Below are 26,703 nucleotides of genomic sequence, written 5' to 3' on the forward strand. Positions count from 1 at the left end.
TTTATTTCAAATAGCAAAAGACAGACACTCTCCATGGGTAGAGGGTCTGTGTAGGGGAAAAGCTAGCTAGGATCCTTTATGGAGATTGGGGGGGCGGAGCTTGGGAATGAGGAAGTTCATGCAGCTTCAGGAGGCTATGTGGGGGTGTGCAAATTCTCCTTCCTGAATTTGTTTGCCCAAGCCAGACAGATTATTTTGGGAGATAGCCTGTCCAGCGAACATTCTTCTCTGGGTTGTGGCCAACTGATAAGGATGAGCAGGGTCATCTGTAATTTCATGGAAATCCTGTTTTTATATCCCGGCCCTCTGTCATCTCAGACCCTGAAGCACAGAAAGAAGTGAGGGACAGGAACATCAATTCTTTCTTAACTCGTTTGTGCTGGTGGGGTGATCATTGTAAGGAAGAGATATAAAAGTTTTTTTTGGGGGGGTTGTTTTGTTTTTCCCAAGGTCTTTTGATTTTAGAGGTATCTTGATTTCTCAAGATTACATGGCTTTTTGGGATCATCTGGTTCCAGGACTCCGAGAGGTTGGGAGTCCTCAGTCAAGAGGAGTTGAGTGATAGTTGAGGAGGTAAGGGCTTGAACTCTTTGCTGCAACAGATTAGAGAGGAATTTTAAAACATAAAGACTGAAAATTAGAGCTAGAACTATCATAATAAGGGGCCTAATAAAGGGGGTCCTCCATGTACCCCAAGTGCTCCCAAAACCTGTCCAGCCTGATGGGGGCTCTCTGGCTTGGGATTCTATTCTTTCTTTTAACTGTCTGGAATTCTCCTTTATGACAGCTGATAAATTCATGTAGAAACAATATCCCTCCACTAACATAGTATAGATCCCTCCCTTCTACCATGAGATCTAATCCCCATCTATTTTGTAATACCATGGCTGCCAGGGAGACCAACTGAGTCTAGAGTTTTTGTTTTCTTCATCTGTTTGTTTGTTTGTTTCTTTTAAGACTTGCTGGACAGTGATGGCACATGCCTTAGAAGACAGAGAGTATTCCAGGACAGCCAAGGCTACACAGAGAAACGCTGCCTCAAAAAAAAAAACCCAATATTAATTTATTTGTTTGTTTATTTATTTATTTAATGTATTTTGTCTTCATGTATGTCTGCACACCAGAAGAGGGCATCAGACCCCATGAGACTACAGTTATAGACAGTTGTGAGCTGCCATGTGGGTGCTGGGAATTGAACTCAGGACCTCCGGAAGAGCAGCCAGTGCTTTTAACCATCTTCAACCCCCAAGTCTAGTTTTTGATGATGTCCTATACCCATGTCAGCTCAGCCTTGATTTGTTGAGTGAGTTGGTTATGTTGGACTTGTTGGAGTTCAAAGGCCCTTGCTTCCAGGCTCCCAGCCCCTGCCATAGTTACAATGTCATTTCTTTTGGATTGGATAGGGGTGGGCTGGTGGTTTGTTTTAAAAAGAATCAGTTGGAGTGGAAGTGAATGGGAATGGGGGTGGGGAGTAGCAGCAAATAGGATGGAAATATATGCATGTTAGAAAATTTCATAACGAAACCCATTATTAGGTATAATTATATATGCTAATAAAGCATTTAAAATGTTATCTGTCATTTATAATCCTAATCACTGGTTATTTTAGCACTCGGTATTATTAATTATTTGGGTAAATCCTTCTGATCTTTTATCTTTATAATATGCATAATTTTGTGACAAGATGGAATCATTTTGTACATGCCATTTTTCTAGGCTTTTCTCTCCATTTGATGTTCCTCAGAATCAAAGAGATGGTGGAAGTCACCTTTGGCAAACAGATAATATGTGGGGAGCAGGGCCTCTGTCCCTAATCTTCACATCCCAAAAGCTTGACTGGTTTCACCAATTTCTTCTGCTGTCACACAACCATGCCAACAGCATGGCATTGAACCCCTTGTCAAGGTGTGAAGACATCTCACCAAAATATAAGTTCTCTTTCTTAATACAGTTAGAGATGAAGTGTTGTAGAACTGTGTAAGTGGAAGCAAGCCAGGTGTGGTGGTGCATGTCTGTAATCACAGCATTTAGGAGACAGAAACAGGTGGGTCTCTGGGAGTTCAAAGTCAACCTAGTCTACATAATGAATTCTAAGGGTTACATAGTGAGACCCTGTCTCAAAACAAACAAAATAAAAGTAATTTAGCCATGGACTAAAGATTGTTTTTGATTGATATTCTTAATGTTTTTGGTTTCTAGCTTGAGCAGTTTCGGACCCTGCTTGTCACTTCTGAGGGGGAGAAAGAGAAAAGAATGGTGGACAACTTCCGCCCACTTCAGCCACTGATGAACCGTACTGTCCGCTCATCCTTCCGCCATGATTATGTGCTCAATATTCAAGCGAAACCCAAGCCAGCAGCCAGCCAAGTCACCCCCTAAGATGTTCATACTTAGGCAGCATCTTTCTTTAATGAATATTAGCTTAAAAATCTTAACTAGATTATTTTAAAATGCTGCACTTAATACTTACATTTATGTTTTTTTTCCTTCCTTTGTTGTAACAACATTTCAAAACTCCTATCCTTGTAAAGCAAAGACAGGAAGACAAAACAATAAAAACAAAAACCCAAACCAAATAATATCAGGTTACCTTAGGTTACCTTTTTTTTGTGACAGGATTAAGGCAGAGGAATCTTCGTTACAAGGCCAGTTGAAATGGCCTGTTTGGGATTTTGATGTTAAATTTGTCTAATTTCTGTTTCTCAGAAACTCAGATAGACAGTTTAGTTTCTACTTGGTAAAATGGAAGTTTAATGTGAGTGACCCATCTTGATTTTTCTGTTCAGGCCTAACACAGGAGGTTAACCCACAGCAAGAGGTTCTTGTGAATTTTATTTAATGACGCCACCCTTTTGTTCAAACTGTTAAATGGTCTCATCTTACAGTATTGGTCCCACTCTTAGCTACCATCATTTGGAGCTGCTGATCTCAAAATAACATTCCAAGGTTACAAATGCATTTATTGGTTTCAGAGTATTTCATCTGTCTTTTTTTTTTTAAGATAAGTTTTCTCTGTGTACTTCAGGCTGTCCCTGAACTCACTATGTAGTCCAATCTAGCCTTGAACACATAAAGATCAGCCTGCCTTTGCTCCCAAGTGCTGAGATTAAAGGCATGTACCATAGTGCCTGGCTTTCATTTGTCTTACCAAATACATTTGCTCTTTGAATGATAATAGTATGTGTCATTGGAATACCAGCATGACATGCAAGTTGCTCTTATAGCAACCTGTTGGGAATTATGATGTATTTTTATATCTGACATTGTGTGTGTGTGTGTGTTGTGTTGTATTTTGAGTCAGGATCTCACTCTGTAGTCAAGGCTAGCCTGGAACTCACAGTAATCCTCTTGTCTCAGTCTCTCAAGTGCTAGGATTATAGGTATAAGGTACCACACTCAACTATTATATTTGACACATTTGGCTATCATTTTTATTTTTTGAAACAAGGTATCATGTAACCCAGGGTAGACTAGAATTTGCTATATAGCCAAAGCTGGTCTTAAACTTCTGATTTTCCTACCTCCACCTCCTGATTTCTAGGATTATAAGTGTGTGCCACTGCACTCAGCTTTAGTTGTCTTTTAATGTTTATAGTTCTGTCGAATTTTGAGTAGGGATTATAGTCAAAACGTTAACACCTACCGAAGGCATAGACACTGACCACACAAAACCCAGGCTACTTAGAAAACATCTCTACAGGCCCAGACTGGTAACTCCTACCTGAATATTGGCCATAGTTTTAGGTATATTTTCTTTCAAAAGTTGGGTGTGAATTTTTATATTGACTTCTCAATGAGTATGTTTGTACTAATCTTTAGTTGCTATTACTAGCATATGATATGTCTACTTATTATCAGTTTACTATATAGAAAACACCTTTTGTAATAATGGGCTAAAGACACTTGCCATGAAACTCTGATGACCTGAGTTTGGCCCCCAGAACCTACTTAAAGGTAAAAGAAAAAAACTAACCCCACGAAGTTGTTGTCTGACCAAGCATGCTCCGTGGCATACACACAACCCCGTACACATCAAAGATGCACACAATAATAAGTAAAACTTTAAAAGACTAAAAATATATATTTTGTAATCACCAGAAAACAAGGACTTTTATTATATCTAGAATTTATTTTGCATTTTTGAAGGTCAGGTATTTTACCTATAGGCTTGGGATTATATAGAAAGATGTCTTAGGGTTTCTGTTGCTGTGATGAAACACCATAACCAAAAAGCAAGTTGGGGAGGAAAGGGTTTATTTGGTTTAAATTTCCACAATACTGTTCATCCTTGAAGGAAGTCAAGACGGGAACTCAAACAGAGCAGAATCCTGGAGTCAGGAGCTGATGCAGAGGCCATGGAGGGGTGCTGCTTACTGGCTTGCTTCCATGGCTTTGCTCATTTGCTTTCTTATAGATCCCCTGACCACCAGCCCAGGGATAGCACCACCCACCATGGGCTGGGACCTCCTCCATCAATCACTAATTAAGAAAACACCTTATAGCTGGATCTTCTGGAAGCATTTTCTCAATTGAGGTTCCCTCTTTTCAGATGACTCTAGCTTGTGTCAGGTTGACATAAAACTAGCCAGGACAAAGCATATTCAGAATGTCCTAATGATTGAAATGCTAGAATACAGAATTCTTTCATGCTAAATTTACAGAAATATGTTTCAAAGGACTAATCGTCTAGTAGTCTATCATTTGTAGTATTAGTGTACATTGTTTGTACACTGTTACATAGTATATATTTCCAACAATAATTGAGCTCTCTTACATTCTCATTAACATGTTCTTTTTTAATTTTAAAATTATTTTTCTTTTATGTGTATGCGGATTTTGTCTGCATGTATGTCTGTGCACTACATGCATGCCAGGTGCCCAAGAAGGCCAGAAGAGGGTGTTGGATCTCTTGGAATTGGAGTTACAGATGGTTATCAGCCATCTTGTGGGGTCCTCTGCAAGAGTATCAAGTGCTCTAAACGTCTGAGTCATCTCTCCTGCCTCCTTTCGCATTTCATAAAATCTATTTTATTTACCCATTAGCCAAGTTATGTGTGTGTGAGTGTGTGGGTGTGTGGGTGTGTGAGTGGGCACTGCCAAGGTTCTTTATAAGGGCAGGTGCCTGATTTAAACCTCCTGATTTATACAGTGGTTTAGAGTTCTTTTGTTATAGTAACACGGAGAGAAATTTGTCAGTCTGAAATCTAAATGATTCTATATATTCTGAAGAATCCACAACACTGTTGCTCTTACTTGTAAATATCTTACAATGTTTCTGGTTGTCTCCAAGCTTGTGTTTCAAATATGGGAAGTATTTTATTTAGTCTGCAAAACAAGATGGAAATAACATAAACTTATAACTTCTGCTCATCACAGAAAACAATCAACAAAGTGAAAATGCAAAGTATAAAGTGGGAAAAGATAATTGCAAATCACATTTATGATAAGGGATTAATATCCATAATGCATTAAAGAATTTCAGTAACTCAGGGGGAAAACCCAACAGCCCAATTTTAAAATGAGCAAAGGACTTGAACAGACAATTCTCTGAAGCAGGTACACAGAGGGCCAGTAAACACACAAAAAGCTACTCAACAACACTAAGTATTAGGAGAATGCAGATCAAAACAAAAATGAGCTATCACAGCATGCCTATCATGATAGCCACTATCAGATGAGAACAAAATACCAAGTGTTGTGAGGATATAGAGAAGTGTCATGGTATATCCACTAAAACCAGAATTACCATATGATCCAGAAATCCCACCTCTGGGTAGATAAGCAGAAGATTTCAAAGCAGGATCTCAGAGAGATAATTGCACATGCTTTCTAATAGCATTATTTCCAATATCCAAGAGGTCGAAGCAACCTAAATGTCCATGGACAAGTAAATTGATAAAGGGAATGTGGTACGGTGGAATGTTAGCTTTGAAGAAGAAAACTCAGCTGCATGCACAATATGGATTATTCTTGAAGGTATTATGCTAAGTGAAATAAGTCAGTTCCAAAAGGACACATACTATATGATTCCACTGGTATAATGGGTCTAAAGTAATTAAAATCATGGAAATAGAAATTAGACAGATGATTGCCAAGGGTGGGGGAGGGGGGGAGAATCATGTTTAGTGGTATAATGGTTAATCTTGTCAACTTGATTTGATTCAGAAGCCCAGAGGAGTTTATACTGAGTACCAATGGGTGTTTTTCTGAGGGAATTTCCAGAGAGGACTAGATCATGAGAGATCAAATATGATCAATAGTTCAGTCCAATGATGGATTTAGACTTTGAATAGATTACTGGGAGGTGGTAGAACTGCAGAAGGTGTGGCCTGGCAGGAGGAAGTAGATCATTGAGAGTGAGTCTTTGAGGGCCTTTGTTGTGTCATGGTTGAGTTCTGATACTGCTCTGTTTCCTAGTTCCTGAAGGGAATAGTTTTACTCCACCAAGCTCTTCTACAATGATGTACCACTTCATTCCAGGTCCAGAAACATGGAACCACCATGGACTAAAACCTATTAGACTCCAGACCAGACTGTTGCTCAGGCCACAATACCTGTAATAGTCCCTCTTGTCTTCCCAACCCCTAGATACTGATCGCAACCTATTGAGACCAATTCTGTGACTATCTAGCTAACGGACTCCCAGGTGTCTGATTTCTCACTTGAGGAGTTTGCAGGCCCAGATACATCAAATAATGGCACATACACAAATGGCACATACCACCCTCCTCATCCCCTTTCCTGCCATCTACTGGGGGATCAGAAAGTCTGGCTGAAGGCTCATGCGGTAAACCTTTCCTTCTTCCTCAGAGAACTGTAAGAAGGAACCCCCACTCCAGCGTCCTCTCTAGGAACTGATTTCAGAGTCCCCATTATGCTGCAAACTATTTGTAGTGTTGGGGCCTGAAATCCCAAGTCCCTGACATGCAGCTATGTGTCTGACTGTCCATGGAATTAATAACTTTGAATACATTTCTTAGCCTCAACAATCTGTCTTAGTGCCCTCCTTAACTCCTATACTCAAGATTTTTAAAAACTTAAGTCAAAATAAATACTTCATTCTTTAAATTGTTCCTCTTCTTTCAACTATTTGTTATAGTAGCAAAAAGTCTAACACAAATGGTTAGAGTGTTAGTGTTGCAGGATGAAAAAGTTCTAGAAACAAGATGAATGTGAATGTATTTAGCATTATTAAATTATATACTTACAAAGACTTAGGATGGTAAATACTAAAAGTGGTTAATATGGCAAATTTTATGTGCATTTCACCATGGAAGTAAAAAAATAAATTCAGTTTTAAAGAAAGATAAAGTTTGGAGGTATACATGCAAATCTTGGGGATATCTCTTCAGTAAACAGGAGGTAGAAGCAGACTTTTGCTCATGTGTCTTAAGACCTGCAAAAGATGTTAGAGTGATTAAAAGGGGGTGTGGTGGTTAGTTCCAATGGTCAGCTTGATACAACTTAAATCACCTGGGAAGACTCCTAATGAGGAATTATGTAGAGCATATTAGCCTGTGTACATGTCTGTGGAGGGTTGTCTTGTTACTTGATGTGGGAAAATCTAGCCCACTGTGGGTAGCACCATTCCCTAGGCAAGGGGTCCTGGATTGTATAAATGTAGAGAGCAAGCTGAACTTAAGAAGTATGCATGCATTCTCTCTGCTCTTGACTGTGGTAGTGATGTGACTAGCTCTTTCAAGTTCCTGTCACCTTGACTTCCCCACAATGATGGACTGTAACCTGGAATTGTGAACTAAAATATACCCTTTCTCCTCTAAGTTATTTCTGCCAGGGTATTTTATTACAGCACAGACATGAAACTAAAACATGAGATAAGGTACAGGGAGATGGCTCAGTTGGTAAAAGTGTATAAGCCTAACATGAGTTCTGATCCCAAGAACTCACATTAACACACACACACACACACACACACACACACACACACACACACACACACACACCAGATGCAATAGTGTGCATCTGTAATCCCAGCACTCCTACTGGAAGATGGAAGGTAGAAACAGGAGAGTTTCCCCAAAGCTCACAGACCAGCGAACCGACTCCTAACAGTTGTCCTCTAACCTCTACATGCAAGCTGTGCCACACATACCTGCACTCATATATCCACACCAGAGAAAGAGAGAGGCGGAGATCTAAAAGGAAATGGGGGTGGTGTCCAGTAATACAGTGTTTTGCCTAGCATGTACAAGGCCTTGGGTTCAAGTCCCATCACCACAAAAATAAACATCTTGAAAATTAATTCTATTAACTTAATGAACTTCATGTATTTCAAACTCTGGTTTTTCAAAGGGCAAACACAAAATATTTATTTCCAAGGGTACATGAGCTCCCCTCTGAGCGTCTTACACACTTTTTATGGACACTGTATTTCAGCAACTCTTCCAGATTGGAACTAATGTAAAGAATAACTGAGCTGCCTTTGTATCTTAAAGATACAAATCCAACCTTCCTTCCCTCTTCATTCCCTCCCCGCTACCTCAGTCCTTCTTTCTATTAAACATAATAAATTAGGCAATAATAAAATAGCAGGTGTTAGTCAAGAAAGGAAGCTGACACACGTCTCCTCCGAAGATGCAATATATGGGAGAAAAGGCCTTCGGGTGAGAGGAAGAGATTTGATAGAAACAATGCAATATGTGGAGATCTAAATGGGTCAGGGCCTTAGAGGAAAGTAGAGATGTCCTAGTTAGCGTTACTATTGCTGTGATGAAATATCACGACCAAAAGCAACTTGGGGATGAAATGGTTTATTTCACTCACAGTTTATTTCACTCACAGTTCCATATACTAGTTCATCACCAAAAGCAGTGAGGACAGGAACTCAAACAGGGCAGGAATCTGGAGGCAGGAGCTGATGCAGAGGCCATGGAGGGGTGATGCTTACTGGCTTGCTCCTCATGGCTTGCTCAGTCTGCTTTCCTGTAGAACCCAGGACCACTCACCACCCACAATGGGCTGGGCCCCACCACATTAATCTCTAATTAAGAAAATGCCCTACAGGCTTGCCTACAGTCTGATCTTACGAAGGCATTTTCTCAGGTGAGGCTTCCTCCTCTCTAATGACTCTAGTTTGTGTCAAGTTGACAGAAAACTAGCCAGCACAAGAGGCTTCACTTGAAAACATGAAGAGGAGCTACCTTAAGAGTCAGAAAAAGGAGCTGAAGAGATGGCTTGGTGGTTAGGAGCATTTACTGCTCTCGCAGAGGACCTGAGTTGAGTTCCCAGCACTGACATGAAAAGCTCACAATCACCTGTAATTCCAGTTGCAGGGGATCTGCTGCTCTCTTCTGGCCTTCAGGGCCTTCTGCACACATGTGGGGCACCTAAATTTATACACACACACATACTTTTTGAACTATTAGTATTTCTTCTGTTTTCAATACATCCTGACCAAAGTTTCCCCTCCCTCCACTCCTCCCAGTCCCCTGCCTGTCAAAGGAGGAGCCTTCCACAGTGAGAAGGAGGAACTGGTCTCTGCTGCCCAGGCTATGCCCCACTCCTAGCCCTCAGCTCTGGGCACTTGCACTTGACTTTCTGCCGAATGGATGGCCCTCTCCCAGAGTCCTTGGGTCTTTCACATTGACACCTGTAATTCCCCAAATGTGGACACAGGTGATACCCTCTCACCCCTCAGCATCCAGCACATTGATGATCACAGTCTCTGTGCTCTCCTCATTGTCCTCTGTGTCTGCCTGGGAGAGCCATCCATATCCAGAGCACCCATCATACCGACAGCTTGTACTTAGAAGCACAGGAGTGCCCTAGCCAGGCCTCATGGCACAGGCACTGCCACTGTCCTCCTTGGGTGTTGAGGGCACAGCTGGAACACAGGTCTCCTGGCAGGGCACAGGCAGGTGCTCCTGGCCAAAGTGCCTCAGCATCTTGAGGGTACATGACCTTGAATTCTTTTTTTTTTAAAGTTAAAAATTTTTTTTAAAGTACTACTTCTTTTAGTCATTGCATGGATTTCCCGACACTCCAATCATCATAATAGTTTGGTCAAGGCCTTTGAGAGACAAAAGAATGTAGTATCTAAATCACATGTTTAATGAAGTAGGTTCTAAACAATGTACAAAATAAGCAAATTCATATACACAGACACTAGTTATAAGAATATACTGTTTGGAAAACACAGTTTTCTTGGGAAAACTGTTTTACTTTCATTACTTCCTTGAAAAGCAATTCATTAGCCTTGTGATGCGGGCTTTCATTTCATAAATTGCACACAGACTATCACCTAAGGTTCAATAGCACAGACTAGTGCTATGACCCATCCCTGAAGTAGTCACGGTGCTCGGTACCAAGGATTGTGATTCTCAGGTCTTCTGAGATTTTCATTAAAATTTTCAGAGGAAAAAATGCTTAGTTTAGTTACAAATCTATCTTAAGAAGTCATCTCTAAAAGACAAGATTTTAAACTGTGAATCTGCCACATGTGATTAAAGTGAAAAATACAGCAATTTCCACTTAATGTGTTAAGTATTAAAAGTATTACATTTTGATATTTAAATTATCCTAGAAGCAGGAGTGCCAAGTCCGGTTAAACCTTCCCTTTCTGCTTCTGCTCTGGCTGAGACCTGAAAAGGAACCTGAGCTGTAGGCGGCTAGGAAATATTCCCATGGTTTTATGTGAATATCTCAAGGGTTGGAGGGGAATCAGAATCGGACAGTCTGCTGATCTGCTGGCCACAGCTCGGATGTTGCCGTACACCTTTGATGGAGGATTTCCTAGGATGAGGTTGCAAACGGCAGTTCTCGCCATCTTGATGTTCTGGAAAGAGCTGAGAATGTGAACTTTCACATCTGCCAAAACAATCCGTGTCCGTGTCACATTCTCTATTGTAAATTTGGTTTTTCCTCCTTTGCCAGCAATTCTTCGTATTGCCCTTGACAGGTGGTCTCCTTTTAGGGGCTTAACGTCGGTTATTTCAGAAGACTCTAGGAAGAGGTCATCCAGCCTGATAAGGGCAAGCGCATCCTCCACCTGAAACCCAAGAACAAAGGCTTTCACAAAGTCGGCCGCTTTTGTCAGGGCAGTGACATCCTTGGTGTCTTTACGAGTCCTGATTTCTACATTCGTTGATTTCAGGTTAAAGCGGATCTGACGTCCCAAATGTTCTACTATTGGAGTAAATATCTTCATCCAGTTTTCTTTTAATGGTGTGTATCTGTTAGCAGGGACAGGAATCTTTCTCGTTTCTTCTTTCCCAGTCAGGAGCCGCTCGCCCGAGAGCAGCGGGAAGACCGGCCTCTTCACCAGGCCGTGCCTCCTCCATGTCCATGCGCCGGGCGTCTCCGTCCTGTCCAGCTGCTGATGGCTGCTCGGCTGCTCGGCCTGCCTTTTCTTCACCCAGTGGCCCCCTCTGTGTGTGACGTGACGGGGAGTAAAGCCGTCCTCTGTCCCGGAGGTTTGTGTCTCCATCTTGGCCATGTTACTCGACCTTGAATTCTTAACCCTCGTGCCTCTGCCTCCTGAGTGCTGGGCTTACAGGTGTGTGACACCATGCCGAGTTTATGTGGTGCTGAAGACTGACCCCAGAGCTGCATGCGTGCTAAGCAAGCACTTTACCAGCTGGGCATGTACAGCCAATCCTCCTTTTTAGAGGAACTTTCTTTTTAAAATTATATTTGTTGCCAGGCAATGGTGGCACACGCCTTTAATCCCAGCACTCGGGAGGCAGGCAGATCTCTCTGAGTTTGAGGCCAGCATGGTCTGTAGAGTGAGTTCCTGGATGGTCAGGGCTATTACACAGAGGAACCCTGTCTTGAAGAAAAACAACAACAGGCCGGGCAGTGGTGGCGCACGCCTTTAATCCCAGCACTCGGGAGGCAGAGCCAGGTGGAGCTCTGTGAGTTCGAGGCCAGCCTGGTCTCCAAAGCGAGTACCAGGAAAGGCGCAAAGCTACACAGAGAAACCCTGTCTTGAAAAGCCAAAAAAAAAAAAAAAAAAAAAAAAAAAAAAAAAAAAAAAAAAAAAAGAAAAACAACAACAAGAAAATTAATTTGTTGGATAGAGAGATGGCTCACCAGTTAAGAGCACTGGCTGATCTTCCAGAAGTTTGATTCCTGGTACCCAGGTGGTGCCTGACAGCTGTAACTCCTGAGGATCAAAGGTCTTCTTCTGACCTCTGACGATACCAGATACACAAGTGGTACATAGACACACACACAGGCAAAGCATCCATACACATTAAAAAAACCAATTTGCATTTATTTTACTCTGAATTTCTTTCTTTGCCATGACTTTTGTTTCTTCTGGGTTATCTCTTTCTTCTGTGCGCCTCTTCTTCTGGCTTTGGAACAATTTGTTCCTCTTCAGTGAGGCTCATCTCCATGTGGCAGGCGAGCTCACCCATGGGGTAATCCCACCATAAGCTCTCTAAGTTCAGTGGTACATCTTGGGTGCTTTGTTCACTTAGAAATGTTCAGTAACTAGAGAATCTACTTTCAAACCCTCTGTGGGGGCCATAGACACTCTGTCCATCTCCACTGTTTCGTCAGGGGACACCCACACACTTCATCATACAGCAGGAATGACCCACATTCCTTCTTTAAAGTGACATCTTTGAGATGGTGGGTTTTGGGATATGCATACCCTTGACAGCCTGGGCAGTTTCACATGAAGATATGAACTTCTTGATTTGCATGATTTTATAGACTTTCTGGGTTTAGAGAGTAGTGACCCATCCTCACAGGTCACCTCACCCTGCTTCTTGAGAAATCTTGATCACACAAATGTCTTTTGCATTTGCTTGCCTTAGAAAATAAAGCCATGTTAAAGTTGAGACTAGTATGATTTCCCATTCACAGTTCTGGGAGTCCTTCCCAGGCCCACTGTACAGATCAAGGATAAAGTGGGGAACCAGGCTGGCAAGGCAGAGTTCTGCTTCTGAGGGAAGCTGACCAGCACCAGAAACTGGGCCACAAGCTACCTTGGGTCTTATTCCCAGAAGAGAGCATTGTGTCACAGTAGGAGCATGTCCCAACATGCCACCCAGCCTCTGGGCCTTCCCTTTTATGCCTTTAAAAATGTTTTATTTGAGTGGGCATAGTGGTGCATCCCTTTAATCCCAGCACTCAGGAAGCAGAGACAGGTGGATCACTGTGAGCTTGAGGTCTAGTCGACCTAACAAGTTCCCAAGCAGCCGGGGCTACATAGTGAGACCCTGTCTTGGTCACTGTTCTGTTGCTGTGAAGAGACACCATGACTGAGGCAACTCTTACAAAAGAAAGCATTTAATGGGGGCTGGCTTACAGTTTCAGAGGGTTAGTCCATCATCATCATGGTGGGGAGCACAGCAGCGGGCATGGCAGGCATGGAGCTGGAAAAGTAGTTGAGGGCTACATCCTGATCTCTAGGCAGAGTGAGAAAGACACTAGGCCTGGGGTACGCTTTTGAAACTCCAAATCCCCCCAGGGACATACTTCTTCCAACAAGACCACACCTTCTAATCCTTTTTAAATAGTGTCACTCCCTGATGACTAAGCATTCAAACATTTGAGCCTTTGGGGGTCACTCTTATTCAAACCACCACAGGCCCTGTACTTTAAAATAAGTTTTGTTTGTACCTTCCTAAACATGAATTGACCCAGGGTCTGGTCTGGAGGTGTGGTGTGGTGTGTGTGTGTGTGTGTGTGTGTGTGTGTGTGTGTGTGTGTGTGTGTGTGTGTCACCGTCTCATATCTCATGTATCCAGATTGCCCCCCTACTCTCTGGGTAGCTGAAGATCCCATGAAATTCCTCATGTTCTTGCCTCCACCTCCCATGTCCTGGGGTTACAAATGTGTGCCACTGTATTACTTTTCTGATGCTGTCATAAAATAGCCTGACTGAAAGCAACTTCGAGAAGAAAGGGTTTCTTTTGGCTTATGGTTCCTGAGGGATAGAGCAGAGGGCATGGCAGAATGCAGGAATGGTGGCAGGAGCGAGAAGCTGCCTAATGACATTTTAAAATAAATAACTAAATAAATACATAAATAAATAAATACATAAATTTATAAATATAACTCAAAGGTTACCTCCAGCGATGTACTTCCCCCGGCAAAGCTCCACTTCCTAAAGGCTCATTCCAGAGCCCTTCCAAACACTGCCGCCAACTGGGGACCAAGTGTTCAAATACCTGAGCCTGTGGGGGACATTTTTCATTCCAAGCACAACAATAACCGTGCCCAGTTTCATGTGGGCTGAACCCAGTGCCTTGTACATTGTTGGCAAGCACAATACCAATTGAGCTACCTCCTTAGCCAAAGAAAGAGTTTGGAATGAAAATTGCTGCTCATCTCCATTAAGTAGTAATAGCTCACTGAGTCCTTCCACATTTTTATTATTATTTACAATGTTAATGGGTTTTCATTCTCACTACATGTTTGAATATGTAAGATATCTGCAAAAATCAATGAGACACCCTTTAACACATGAGATAGCAACTGGAAAACTCAGAAGGGATTTACTAGAGAAGCAGTAATGGGGAGAACCAGCCAATTTCCCATAGCTCACCTCTCTGCATAGCCCAGCACAATCTCCAGCTGGCACTAGACCGAGCAGGCTGCCAGCCCTATTCTTCTTTTCCAGGACTACATGCCGTGGGTTAGGGTTACTGCACAGACGTTGCCAACTCATCTAAGTGGTAAAACAGAGCATGTTCATGTAGAAATTTGACAAAGCGGGCATATTTCTCACAGATCAGTACAAGGCACAAGTGAATCCTAGGGTCATCTGTGAGCTGGTCCTCCAAAGTTTCCCGAGATAGACAGAATCTAGACAGCATCTGCTTCACTCGAGCCACCCCCCCCCAAAAAAAAAGGATGCTGTCTCCAGGTTGTATACCTCAAGGGCTGTAGGACTTACTAGGCAAACACTGAAAGGGCATCCTGCTTTGAATGGAGTGGAATAAAGTTTGGGCTGTCCAGAGCAGTTCCTCCCTAATCTGAAATGGGACATTCCCAAGGAAGTGCCAGAACAATGTCCAGGCTATTTTGGGCAGGCCATGCTTGGCCAACAGATTCTCTGATTACTCTAAGGAAGTATAGGTAAGACAGAAGGGAGAACCGGGTAGGTTAGATGTCACCAGAGCACTAGCTATCCTGCACATGGATTAGGATAAGGTTCTCTATTCTAAAACTAGGCATCTCTTCCCCAAAAGTTTAGGAAGACATTTTTCTTTATTGAATTCAAATGATAGTAATTTTAGTTTGGAAATGGAATTGGCTTTCAGAGCTCCTTCTGTAAAGAAATTAACTTGAGCAATTTAAGCCTGTTTCCTGAAAATGAATTCAGTAGTTAACTTGAAAATAAATGTCTTATTCCAATTGGAGGAGATTTACATTCATTTATCAATCATAATAAAATGAAATCTACATCTGTGTCTTTTATAAAAATTGGAACATCTTCCCGGAAGATATGCTTTTTGTTCGAAAGTGACAGTCACATGCAGTGCATGTTGCAGTCACTAAAGCTCTGATGCTTTCCCAATGGCAGCAATTTGAAGTGCAAATCCTAGTCACAGGGATCTGTACGACTGGTGAGTCACACAGCTGCAATCATCAGTGCCATCCATCTGACAAAAAGTTTAGATTTATGCAAGGGCTAGGTTTGTAGCATGCACCCATAATCCCAGCACCTGGGATGTAGAAACAGGTGGATCAGGAGTTCAAAGTCATGCTTGGCTATCTAGTGGATTTGAGACTACATGAGATCTGTTTGCAAGAAACAAAATGAGACAAGCAAAAGCTTTAATGGAAGAAGCATCCAAGGGAAGAAAGCCAGGCCAACATAGTGGGATAGATGTGAAATACACGTGACGGGAATGTGGCACCACCAGTGCTAACCCACACTTGGTAGGAGAGTCAGGAAGTTTTCACAATAATGATGACGATAATGACGCTTTCCTGGCTTAAGTTTGGTGATACAATTGCTAAGCATTGTGTGTAGGTATCGAAGGAACTCTGGCTGACCCAGGCGTGGCGAACATGGCTCTGGCAGGCCTTGCCCTTCTCCCCCATTCCCTCTGCCTTGCTAAAAAACCCAATAGATTACACTCCTAAAGCTAGCCACCAAGGTCCATTCCCTTATTTGGCTACTTTCTCCTCCTGAGGCTGACCACCAAGCTCTAGCTACCATAATATTGAAGGCCAGCAATCAAAAGCCCCCTTTGGGTCACCTAATTAACATGCCCAATAAAAATTAGCCTGTCCACCTCATCCTAACACAGGGTTTTCCCTTTACCTTCATAAACTGTCATTTTCCTATGTGCCACATCTGTCTCCTCTCTATCTGGAGGCAGTCCTTTGTCCCACTCTGGGACAAATACCCCTTCTTCCTCTCCAAGATCTTCCTTGTCATCAAAGTCCTGAGAAAGTGCTTATGGCTTGCAAGTAGGGGTCTCTTCCCGTTATCAGAACCTGTTCCTACCTGAGAAGACTGCTCATGAAATGTGAATAAAACCCTGTTTTTGTTTGTTCTGTACGAAGATAAATCAAGGCACAATTCTTCCAAAAGATGGTGTTAATGTGTGTTTAGTAGAAACAGTTCTTTTTTTTTGGTCTTGTTTCTGGCTTTATTACTAGCAAGGGTTTCTTTTTCTTTCTTTTTTGTTTTTACATTTATTTATTTTGTGTGGGAGCACGTGTAGGTGCGCATACCAAAGTAAGAGGTCAATTTGTGGGAGTCCATTTTTTTTCTCCTGCTATGTGGGTCTTTGAGGATTGGACTCAGGTCCTCAGGCTTGGTAGCAGGCACCTTTACCTGCTTAACCATTTGCCAGCCCTATTTTTGTTTTTTCAGTCTAGTTCCACATCACTCCTTACCTAGATTTTTGTGATACAGTATTCAATTTTTTTTTGTCTTTCTTTTTTGTAAACATGGTTTCAGGTAGCTCAGGTTGGCCTTCCCTCCCTTGGTAAAGACCGTTTTCCTTCCAAGCTCAACTCAAGCGCCGGAGCGGAGCAATAAATCACCTTCACCTGCACCTTATAACCTAACTGTCAGTCTCTGTCTGTGTCCCGGGAGTAAAACAACCAGGTGACAAACCTGACACCTTTGCAGCTGGAGCCACCCGGAGTGACAAGGAGGAGGCGGGGTCTTGCGCTCGGCCTGAGGCGCTGATAGGTGGAGCCGCAGAGAGTGGCAGGGCCGGGAGGCGTCTCGGAGGGACCAGGCGAGGCTGCGCGGGCTGGAATTGAGAGTTGAGAGTTGAAAGAGGCGGGGCGGGGGGCGGGGCCTGGCTTTAACTCCTTGAGTTCGGGGCCCCGTTTGATGGCGCAGACGGCTAGGGGTGGTGCTGAAGCGGCGAGGAGGCACTGAGGAGCAGGGGCCGGAGTTGCGGGTGGAGGGAGAGCTCCGGAGGCGGCTTCGGTGAGGAAACAGTTCCTCAGGCCTCGGTGCCTGCCTGACTAGGGGCGGGAGGAAACTTCCCTCCTTCTGTCTTGGGCCCGCCCCGGTGGCTGCGCTGAGTGGGCGGCAGAGCTCGTCATCAGGGAGGCTACTTCCGCTCAGACCTTGCTGTGGGAGAGAAGGCGGCAACATGGCGGCATCGGGGCCGACAGCGCTCCGCGAGAAAATGAGGTATAGCACAGCAGATGATGAGCTGAGGCCCCTCGGCCGCCGCCGCGCGCGTGGGGACGAGTATTAATCCGCTTCGGGCCAGAATCCCTGACTGTCCCGGGCAGCTATGGGTTCGGGGAGGCGAGGAGGGGAGCAGATGGAGGGTTGGGGGGGCGGGACAGAATGGCGGGAGTCGGGGTTGCAGCACGAGAAGTCCTAGGCAGCTATGGGTTGGGGGGGGGGAGCGAGGAAGGGGAGCAGATGGAGGGTTGGGGGGGCGGGACGGAATGGCGGGAGTCGGGGTTGCAGCACGAGAAGTCCTAGGCAGCTATGGGTTGGGGGGGGGCGAGGAAGGGGAGCAGATGGAGGGTTGGGGGGGCGGGACGGAATGGCGGGAGTCGGGGTTGCAGCACGAGAAGTCCTAGGCAGCTATGGGTTGGGGGGGGCGAGGAGAGGGAGCAGATGGAGGGTTGGGGGGGCGGGACGGAATGGCGGGAGTCGGGGTTTCTGCAAGAGAAGCCCACCCGCGTCCTCCGCCTCCGAAGCGCTGTCCTTGGTAGGCCCGGAGCTGAGAGTGTTGCACCCTGTGCGCTGTAGTTCACACCCTGTGTGTGCTTTCCAATCTTCCAGCCATAAGCAGTACAAGGCTGTCCTGAGGAAGGAGAGACGCAGGAAACGGCGGCAGGAGCTTGCTCGATTGAGAGATGCAGGTAGGAGAGGCCTTCTTTGTTCTGGGTATGAAATTTTTCCCTCTGCTGCCCCACCCCCACTCCTGCTTGAGATGTGGCCTCAAACAGGCTGGCTTTAAAATTCGCTCTGTAGCCGAGGATGACTTTGAACTTCTGATTCTCCTGTCTCCATCTCCCCTGTTCTGGGGTGACAGGAATGCAGCCACCATGCCAGGTTGCTTCTGATTATTTCTGCATGCTAGGCAAGCACTCTACCAGCTGAGCATGACATTCCCCAGCCCATGCAATTTCCTGCACAAACCTGACACCATGCTGTTTGGCTTTCACGTGACAGGATCTGATATTTATGTTTTAGATTTATAAATTTAGTAGATTTATAAAATTAGTACTTATAAATGCAGGCCAAGGGTTGAAATCACACAGTAGTTCTAAGTTATGATGGCTGCCAGTCATACCACTGGTATGAGAGACTGTACTTCACAGCACTTGAGAAAGGACTAGTCCAGGAGAGACAAGATGTAACGGCAAGGATGAAAAGAAAAACAGCGGTAAACTGTTGTTATTGATGACAACATCCCTTTCCTTTAAGCCTGAAGATGAGCTGTTAAGCAATTTCTTAAACTTACTTCATTTGTCTCCATTGTTACTGCTTCCCCCCACTTCAAATTTAAATTTCGAATAGAAGATAGACAGTTTTCTTCTATTGAGACTATTTCACCATGTTTTTACTTTGAAAATATTCCAATGTACACAATGTTGAAAAAAATAGGACACTTCAATATTCATGCTTCATATAAATTTGCCAAATGGTTAAATATTTCCAGGCTCGCTCCCTCCCGCCCTTTCCTCCCCTCTCTGTTTTTTTCTGAACCCTTTGCACAGCAATGTCATGCGTATCATTATGGAACCATGGATTTAAAAAAAATAATGTAGGACTGGAGGGATGGTTAAGACCATTGGCTGCAGCTAGTGCCATTGGGGGTACACACCTTTAATCCCAGCACTTGAGAGGCAGAGGCAGGTGGATCTCTGAGTTAGAGACCAGCTTGGTCTACACAGAGAAACCCTTTCTCTTGTTTGGGGGATATGTATCCCTGGGAGGCCTGCTCTTTTTTTTCTAATTTATTTATTTATTTTTGTTTTGTTTTGATTTGTGTTTTGAGGGGATGCAGGAGGAGTTGATCTGGGGAAGAGAGGAGGTGCAGGGAACGGACTGGGAGGAGTGGAGGGAGGGGTAACTGCCCTTGGGATGTAATGTGTGAGAGAAGAATGAAAGTTAAAAAAAACACTGGCTGATCTTCCACAGGATGAAGGTTCCGTACCCACATGGTGGCTTACTACTGCTATTCCTTTGAAGATACTTTTATTTTTTGAGGTAGGATCTCTAGCTCTGACTAGGAATTTACTGAAACTCATACATCCATGTGCTTCTGCCTCCTGAGTGCTGGGATAAAAGGCGTGCGACACTGCCTTAATTTTAGGTTTTTATCATAATTGTACAGATGAAAGATTTATGCATTTTCCATGAATAAAGACTCAGTTTAATAAAACATCTGAATTTCTACAGAATTGTCACAGAAAGAGGAGGAAGAAGATGCTTTTGCTGAAGAAAAACGATTGGAAGAAGAAAGACTGATGGAGGAAGAGAGGTCAGGACTGACTGAAACACTTAAAGTGAACTGTTAGTTTATTGTGATATTTTCTGTCATTACCGACTAATAAAGGCTTTTTGTATAAAATCTTGTAAAAACTACATCTTATAAACTACATCTCTAGCTGACAGGTTAAAATTAGATGTCTTCTTTCCTTCCTTCCTTCCTTCCTTCCTTCCTTCCTTCCTTCCTTCCTTCCTTCCTTTTCTCTCTCTCTCTTCCTCTCCCTCTCCCTCCTCTCCCTCCCTCCCTCTCTCTCTTTTCTCTTTCTTTTCCAGGCCGATCTCCTCTTCCTGCCTTAGCCTACCAAATGCTGGAGTTACTGGCTTGTGCTATCATACTTTTTTTTAGGGGAAGTATTTTTCATTGCTTTTCTAATTGGTAAATAAACTTAGTATATTTTAGTCTTGACACAAAGACCTAATTCTAATGACACTATGGATGTAGCATAATTCTTTATTCATAATTTTTAATCCTCTGTACTTCGAGTGAGGAAAGTGTGGTAACAAGAGCTGCCCTTGCTTTGGCAGTAGGAATAAGAAACAGCTGTTCCAATTGTCTCTATTTTTTTTTCATTCGTGTGTGTGTGTGTGTGTGTGTGTTTAATAGTTTTTTTGGTTTTTCAAGACAGTTTCACTGTGTGGCCTTGGCTGTCCTGGAACTGGCTACTCTGTAGACCAGGTTGGCCTCTGTCTCCCAAGTGCTGGGATTAAAGGCATGCGCCACCACAGCCTGGCTCCAATTGTTTCTTTAGTCAAGGAGCAGGTGCTCAGCTTCTTTTTTCCCTTTCCCATCATTACTCAGACAGGAAGCCCAGTCTACAAGATGGGTTCATATTTAGGGCAAGTCTTCCCTCCTCAGTTAATAGGCCCTGGAACTCCCTCATAGACATGCCCAGGGCAGTGTTTCCTAGATGATTCCAAATCGAGTCAAATTGACAATGAAGATTTCACATGAGAAGCTTGTGCTATTGGATGCCTGGGACATAGCAATTTATGGTAACATTACCTTTTTTGGGGGACGGGTGTTGTTTTTTTGGGGGGAGGGGCTAGGGTCTTGCTTTGTAAGACCAAATTAGCTTAGAATTTGTAATCCTGCCTCAGCCTTCCAATTGCTAGGATCCTTGGCATGTACCACCTGGCTATTCTATGCATTTAAAAATTCAGTTTCGTAATTATAGCTTTAAAAATCCTGGCATCATTCTCTGTAACCTTTGAGTTTCTATTCCATAGAGTTAAGGGATTCCTGTGATTTGCCCTCAAACATTAAGCTGCTTGGAAAAAAGTTAGGTTGTTAGTTGTGAGCATGTCTTAAAATAAAAGTTTTAAGGGAGCTGGAGAGAAGGCTCACTGAGTCAGAGCACTTACTTTGACTCAGGTCTTGTTCCCAGCATTCACATGCTGCTCACAGTCATCTTTATAGATGACTTCTATTCCAGGGTATTTGATGCCTTCTTTTGGCCTCTTCTGGCATGCATGTGATACCCATGTTTACATGCCAGCAAATGTTCATACGTATACAAATAAAAGTTTTAAGACAAGATGAAAAGTTATAAAAATAAATTAGTAAATGTAGATTTAGCCAGATGTGGTGCACACCTTTAATTTTAGCACTAGGGGACACAGAGACAGGCAGATTGTTGAGTCCCAGGCCAGCCTGGGCTACATAGTGAGTTCCAGGACTGCCAGGGCTACATAGGGAGGAGACCCTGTTTCAAAAAACCAAAAGACGAGGAGGAGGAGGAAATAGTAATGTTTGTGGGAAAAGAATGCTCAGGAAGAATAATGCTATGCAAATGTGAAAATTCCCATAGATGTTGCTTTGAAATGTTTGCCTGAGATGAAAATCACTGTTACCTTCTTATAGAAAGAAAAGATGTCACAGCCATAAATGCTTCTGAAAGGTGCAAGTAGTAATTGTAACTTATTTCTGTCCAGGAAGGTAGTTGCTTTTTCAAAAGCCATACCTCTTCACTGCTTTATAGAAAATAACCTTAAGATTTTCATGTCATATTTTGGTTTCCTGTCTTTCATACATTCTAGATTAATTCCCATTTGTTGTTACTGACTACATCATCATATTAACAGGCAAAGATTACATGAAGAATGGTTACTGAGGGAAGAGAAGGCACAAGAAGAATTCAGGGCAAAGAAGAGGAAAGAAGAGGCAGCTCGAAAACGGAGGGAAGAACAAGAGGTAGAGTATTTTTTTTTTTTTTTTGGTTTTTCGAGACAGGGTTTCTCTGTGTAGCTTTGCGCCTTTTCTGGAACTCACTTGGTAGCCCAGGCTGGCCTCAAACTCACAGAGATCCGCCTGGCTCTGCCTCCCGAGTGCTGGGATTAAAGGCGTGCGCCACCACTGCCCGGCCAAGAGGTAGAGTATTAACTAGCCAGTTACCTGAGTAAGTACTTAACCGAAATGAGTCTCATCAAGAGCTGTTTATCAGGAGAGATGGCTCAGCAGTTAATAACACTGGTGGTTCTTCTTAACGACTCGGGTTTGATTCCTAGCAGCCTCGTGGTGGCTCACTACTATCCAGAAGTCCAGTTCCAGGGGATTTTCTGGCTTTTGAGGCACCAGGCATGCACATGGTGCAGACACATACTTACGTGCAGGCAAAATACCAACACACATAAAATAAAATACATTTAAAAAGAAAAAGTTGTTAGCTATGGGACTGGAGAGACAGCTCAGTGGTTAAGAACACTCACGTGCTGCTCTTCCAGAGGACCTGGGTTTGTTCCTTCCCGGCACCCACTCACAACTGTCTAACTTGAGCTCTGAGGGTCCCATGCTCTTTGTCTCTGCGTGTGTACCCTCACATGCACATACGCCACAGGGACACTCCTACACAGATAAAAATCTCTTTTAAAGAAGTTGTTTGTCTTGGGGTTGGGGGATATAGCTCAGTGACAGAGCTCTTGTTCACCGTGTGCAAGGCCTTAGGTTCTCTCCTCCACTTTGTGTAAACAAAAAGGGAGCTACATGTATTAACATTTAAAAAACCTGATGTTGTCTCTTTTCAGTGACCAGTGTTTCTAAAGTTTTTCAATCATTTACTCTGTAGGCTATGTGTTTTTAAATGAGACTGAAAAAAAATTACCTTCTCTTTTTTTCCTTTACAGAGAAAGTTAAAGGCAGAATGGGAAGAGCAGCAGAGGAAAGAGCGAGAGGAAGAGGAGCAGAGACAACAGGAGAAGAGAGAAAGAGAGGTGACTTCTGTCATAGGAGGATAGAGCCCTGCGTATCTTCTTAGTGTGCACGCGTGCATGTGAAGGGTGTGCAGAACCGGCAGTGGGCATGTCAGGGCTTGGGTTTGGTTTTATTTTTTTGCTTGTTCTCTGTTCATTTGGAAAGTATCAGTTTTTGTTAGAAATATACTAGACTAGCTTCCATATGTTTCTCTTCTTTGGGTCATGCAATGGCAGATTCCTTTACCCAAGTTACCTTACCTTTTATGTTGGAGATGGTAAACATTTTCCTTAAGGGGCAGATAATCAATATTTTAGGCTGTGATGTCTGTATGGCTTCTGTGGACATCCAGCTCTGCCAGTGCACCCTAAAGCAGACACAGATAGTACGTATATGAATGGATGTGCCTGTGTTCTAGTAAAACATTTCTGTAAACCGGGCGGCTGGCCCTGCTTTACACTCTGTATCGCTCTGTAGCAAGTGTTAACTTTTCTATGGTTCTGTTGTATATGTGTTGACTTCTTCACAGAAGAATAGTATCTTGAAGAGTTTCCACACTTACTTGATTCATAAGAGACTTAACAGCTAATGGCATCTCAGCAAGAATTAGTTTAACAGAATCAGGATGTTAGACATTAAGGAATTAAATAGTTTTGTTACTGAATCTGGTGTTCTGTCTAATTTTGTTATCAAAGCAAATGACAGTCATTTACGAAATTCTAGAGGACCTTCCCTTTGAGAAACCTGTGCCAATTCTAGGACATATGCTACTGTCCTTTTCTTACATGTTTCTCTCTCTGTCTCTTAATGCTTATGCTTAAATCTGTGTTAAAAGCCTTTCCTTAATAATCCCCACTATTGCTTAAAAAAAAAAAAAGAAAAGAAAAGAAATTCTGTATTGTATATGTATATCTCCTGTACATTTTCTGGGATTCTCTTTATAAGCTTGGTTTGTTTTCCTGCTGGTCTTCAACAGTGTATTTATTTCAAATATAACATAGCTCTTCTTGCCTTGACTGATTCATGAGGATATTCTTTATTCTTTTTTTCTTTAGCATCACCAAATTTGAATGGCATGACATTTCCGTAGTCACTCATCTTAGAATGTGTGTACATTCTAGTCATGGAAAGGTATCAGCATTCTCCACAACTAGTTTTGTGTCTCAGGCGGCATTTCCAATGCAGGTTTTTGGCACTCTTGGTTGAGGACTACCTTCCAGATGAGGCAATATCCAGATGGGGATGTTAGGGGTACAACAATTGTTTGGATTGTCGGTATTTTACAGAGATGAATCAGTTCCTGTTTTAACAGTAGAATATTCTTCAGGGATCAGGTAAAAGCTAAGGCTTCTTCTAAATGCTTTTGTTTTAAAGAGAGTCTGGTTAAGGAGAAGTGGGTAAAATGAATTCCACTCTAAGCATGTACAAAGGAATATGCTATGTCTGTTTCTCGGCTCTCCTTGAGTGACTTTTCTAGATGGGAGGGCAGAGAGTAAGTCAGCAAAACACATCATACAGTAGGAATGTTAGGTTCTATAAAGAAATAGAGGAGAGTGGTGTGATAGAATAATGGGCATCAAGATTCTTATTTGGATTACCCAGCCAAGGAAATCTCTGAGGAAGTGGTGTTTGAGATAATTACACCTGAGTGTAGGGATGTTGGGAGGAAGGATCCTGGTGGGACCTGAAACTTAGAGAACACAGGAGACTGGGGAAGGGGCATGGGAGAAAGTAGGATCAGAAGGGGCAGGACATGCAGAGCCTCTTAGGTTTTTGTTTTAAAGTTGAAAATAGATTCTTCTCTGAAGCAGTACATCTAGACCACAGTCTCCCTTCCCTTCCCTCCCCCTCTTCCCCCCCAGATCCACTCCCCTTCAGTTTCCTCTTCAGAAAAGAACAGGCCTCTAAGAGACAAGAATCAAACAGGGCAAAACAAGATACAGTAAGACAGGGCGAAAGCCCTCTTCCACGCTGGACAAGGCAACCCAATAGGAGGCAAAGAGTCCTAGGAGCAGGCAAAAGAGGCAGAGGTACACTCGCTCCCACTGTTGGGAGTCCCACAAAAACACCAAGCTAACAGCCATAACATGCGCAGAAGGTCTGGTGAAGACCCACGCAGGCCCTGTGCTTGCTGCTTCAGTCTCTGTGTACCCAGGTTATGTGAGCCCAGGTTACTGTGTCGGTGTCGCACTCCGTGGGATTTGCTGAAGGAGGCGGAGGCAGGAGGATCACGAGCCTCTTAGATTTAAAGGAGTTTGGTTTTATTTTCCATACTGTGATGAGAGTTGTAAAACAATGAGTGAGTTCATCCTGTTAGTAATGTTACCTCCAACAGATCATCCCTCTTTTTCTACAAAGAACAGGGGCCAGAGAGGAAACAGGACGACCGATTATAATCTGGGTAGGAGATAATGGTGGTTTGGGTGAGGGCAGAGCTTCAAACAGATGAGCACACAGTTAACAGGACTCTTGGTGGCAAATTGCATGGGAGGAGGAAGGAAAAGGAAGGGAATGGAAGTCATGTTTTTAGGTGTTGTTTTTGTTTGTTTTGTTTGTTCGTTTTTTTTTTTTTTTTTAAACAAATGGGAAAATGGCAGTGCCAGTTACTGAGGATATTTCGGTTTGGATGATGAGGGTGAGTGGATGGAGGAGATCAAGAGTTCTGTTTGGTGGGTGGCAAAAGTAAAACCTTCAGTTTGATCTCCAACCCTCAACCAAAACCAAACGCAAAAGAACCTGTTTTGATCACATTAAGCTACGATGACTTGGTTTGTTTGTTTGTTTTTGGTTTGGTTTGGTTTGGTTTTTTTTGGAGACAGGGCTTTTCTGTGTAGCCCTGGCCATCCTGGAACTCACTCTGTAGACCAGGCTGGTCTCGAACTCTGCCTCTGCCTCCCGAATCCTGGGATCAAAGGCGTGTGCCACCACGCCTGACTGCTCCACTGACTTTTAAGTTGCCAGGACCAGGTAGACTTACCAAATAAGCAGCTAAACACAGTTGTATGTATGGTTTTAAGGCGCTAAGTTACCTAACTGTTTGTATTTAAATCCAACTAGTTAGAGATTTATTGCTACCTTGTTGGACTTCCTTTATTTTACTGAAGGTTTGAAATTTCTCCCAAATCCTAACTACTGCTCATCATGTCATGTTTTTGCTTCTGTTAAATATTTGTGATGTTTAACTCAAGTTTTAAAAGATAGTCATTAATATCTCAAGAATTAGAATATGGTATTTATGTATAGATATGTTACTGAAGCTATTATGACTTAAATATTTGCAATGTGCTCTATTCAAATTTTGCATTTGAATAAAAATTCTAAGCTATATATCTTTTGAAAGCTTTTTAGAAGATATATGCTTAGAAAGGAAATCAGAATCAGAAGCCTTTTGTATGTGTGTTCAGGTGTGTGTTGTCGTACATGAGATTCATAACTAGAGAAAGCAGACATGACTTAGCTGACATCCTGGTTTTCATTAGTCCTATGTTTGCACCACTTATAGGAAGCTGTGCAGAAGATGCTGGATCAGGCTGAAAATGAGGTATTTTCAAAACCTTTCATTAAGACTTTGAGATAGGTAGAGGTGGCACATTCCAGTCGTCCT

General features: G+C 43.0%; 2 protein-coding genes and 1 pseudogene across 3 annotated transcripts in view; 2 read left to right on the top strand and 1 right to left on the bottom strand.

Annotated features, from left to right (window-relative positions):
• The window catches only part of Ca5b (carbonic anhydrase 5B), a 123,677-nt gene extending 120,553 nt beyond the window's left edge, over window positions 1-3,124 (top strand). For both annotated transcript variants that reach the window (XM_052718177.1, XM_052718250.1), the window contains one exon: window positions 2,200-3,124. In XM_052718177.1, coding sequence (XP_052574137.1) covers window positions 2,200-2,379 — 180 coding nt within the window. In that variant the 3' untranslated portion in view covers window positions 2,380-3,124. The remainder of the gene's footprint in view (window positions 1-2,199) is intronic.
• Window positions 3,125-3,251: 127 nt separating this feature from the next.
• Window positions 3,252-11,957, bottom strand: LOC128097666 (RNA-binding protein PNO1-like; annotated as a pseudogene).
• Window positions 11,958-17,268: 5,311 nt separating this feature from the next.
• The window catches only part of Zrsr2 (zinc finger CCCH-type, RNA binding motif and serine/arginine rich 2), a 28,560-nt gene continuing 19,125 nt past the window's right edge, over window positions 17,269-26,703 (top strand). The window contains exons 1-6 of the mRNA XM_052718071.1: window positions 17,269-17,587; window positions 18,197-18,276; window positions 19,823-19,904; window positions 21,995-22,103; window positions 23,033-23,119; window positions 26,602-26,640. Coding sequence (XP_052574031.1) covers window positions 17,547-17,587; window positions 18,197-18,276; window positions 19,823-19,904; window positions 21,995-22,103; window positions 23,033-23,119; window positions 26,602-26,640 — 438 coding nt within the window. The 5' untranslated portion in view covers window positions 17,269-17,546. The remainder of the gene's footprint in view (window positions 17,588-18,196; window positions 18,277-19,822; window positions 19,905-21,994; window positions 22,104-23,032; window positions 23,120-26,601; window positions 26,641-26,703) is intronic.

This window comes from Peromyscus californicus, unplaced genomic scaffold (assembly GCF_007827085.1).
Source record: "Peromyscus californicus insignis strain IS unplaced genomic scaffold, ASM782708v3 Scaffold_10__1_contigs__length_136768540, whole genome shotgun sequence".
NCBI classification, from domain to species: domain Eukaryota; kingdom Metazoa; phylum Chordata; class Mammalia; order Rodentia; family Cricetidae; genus Peromyscus; species Peromyscus californicus.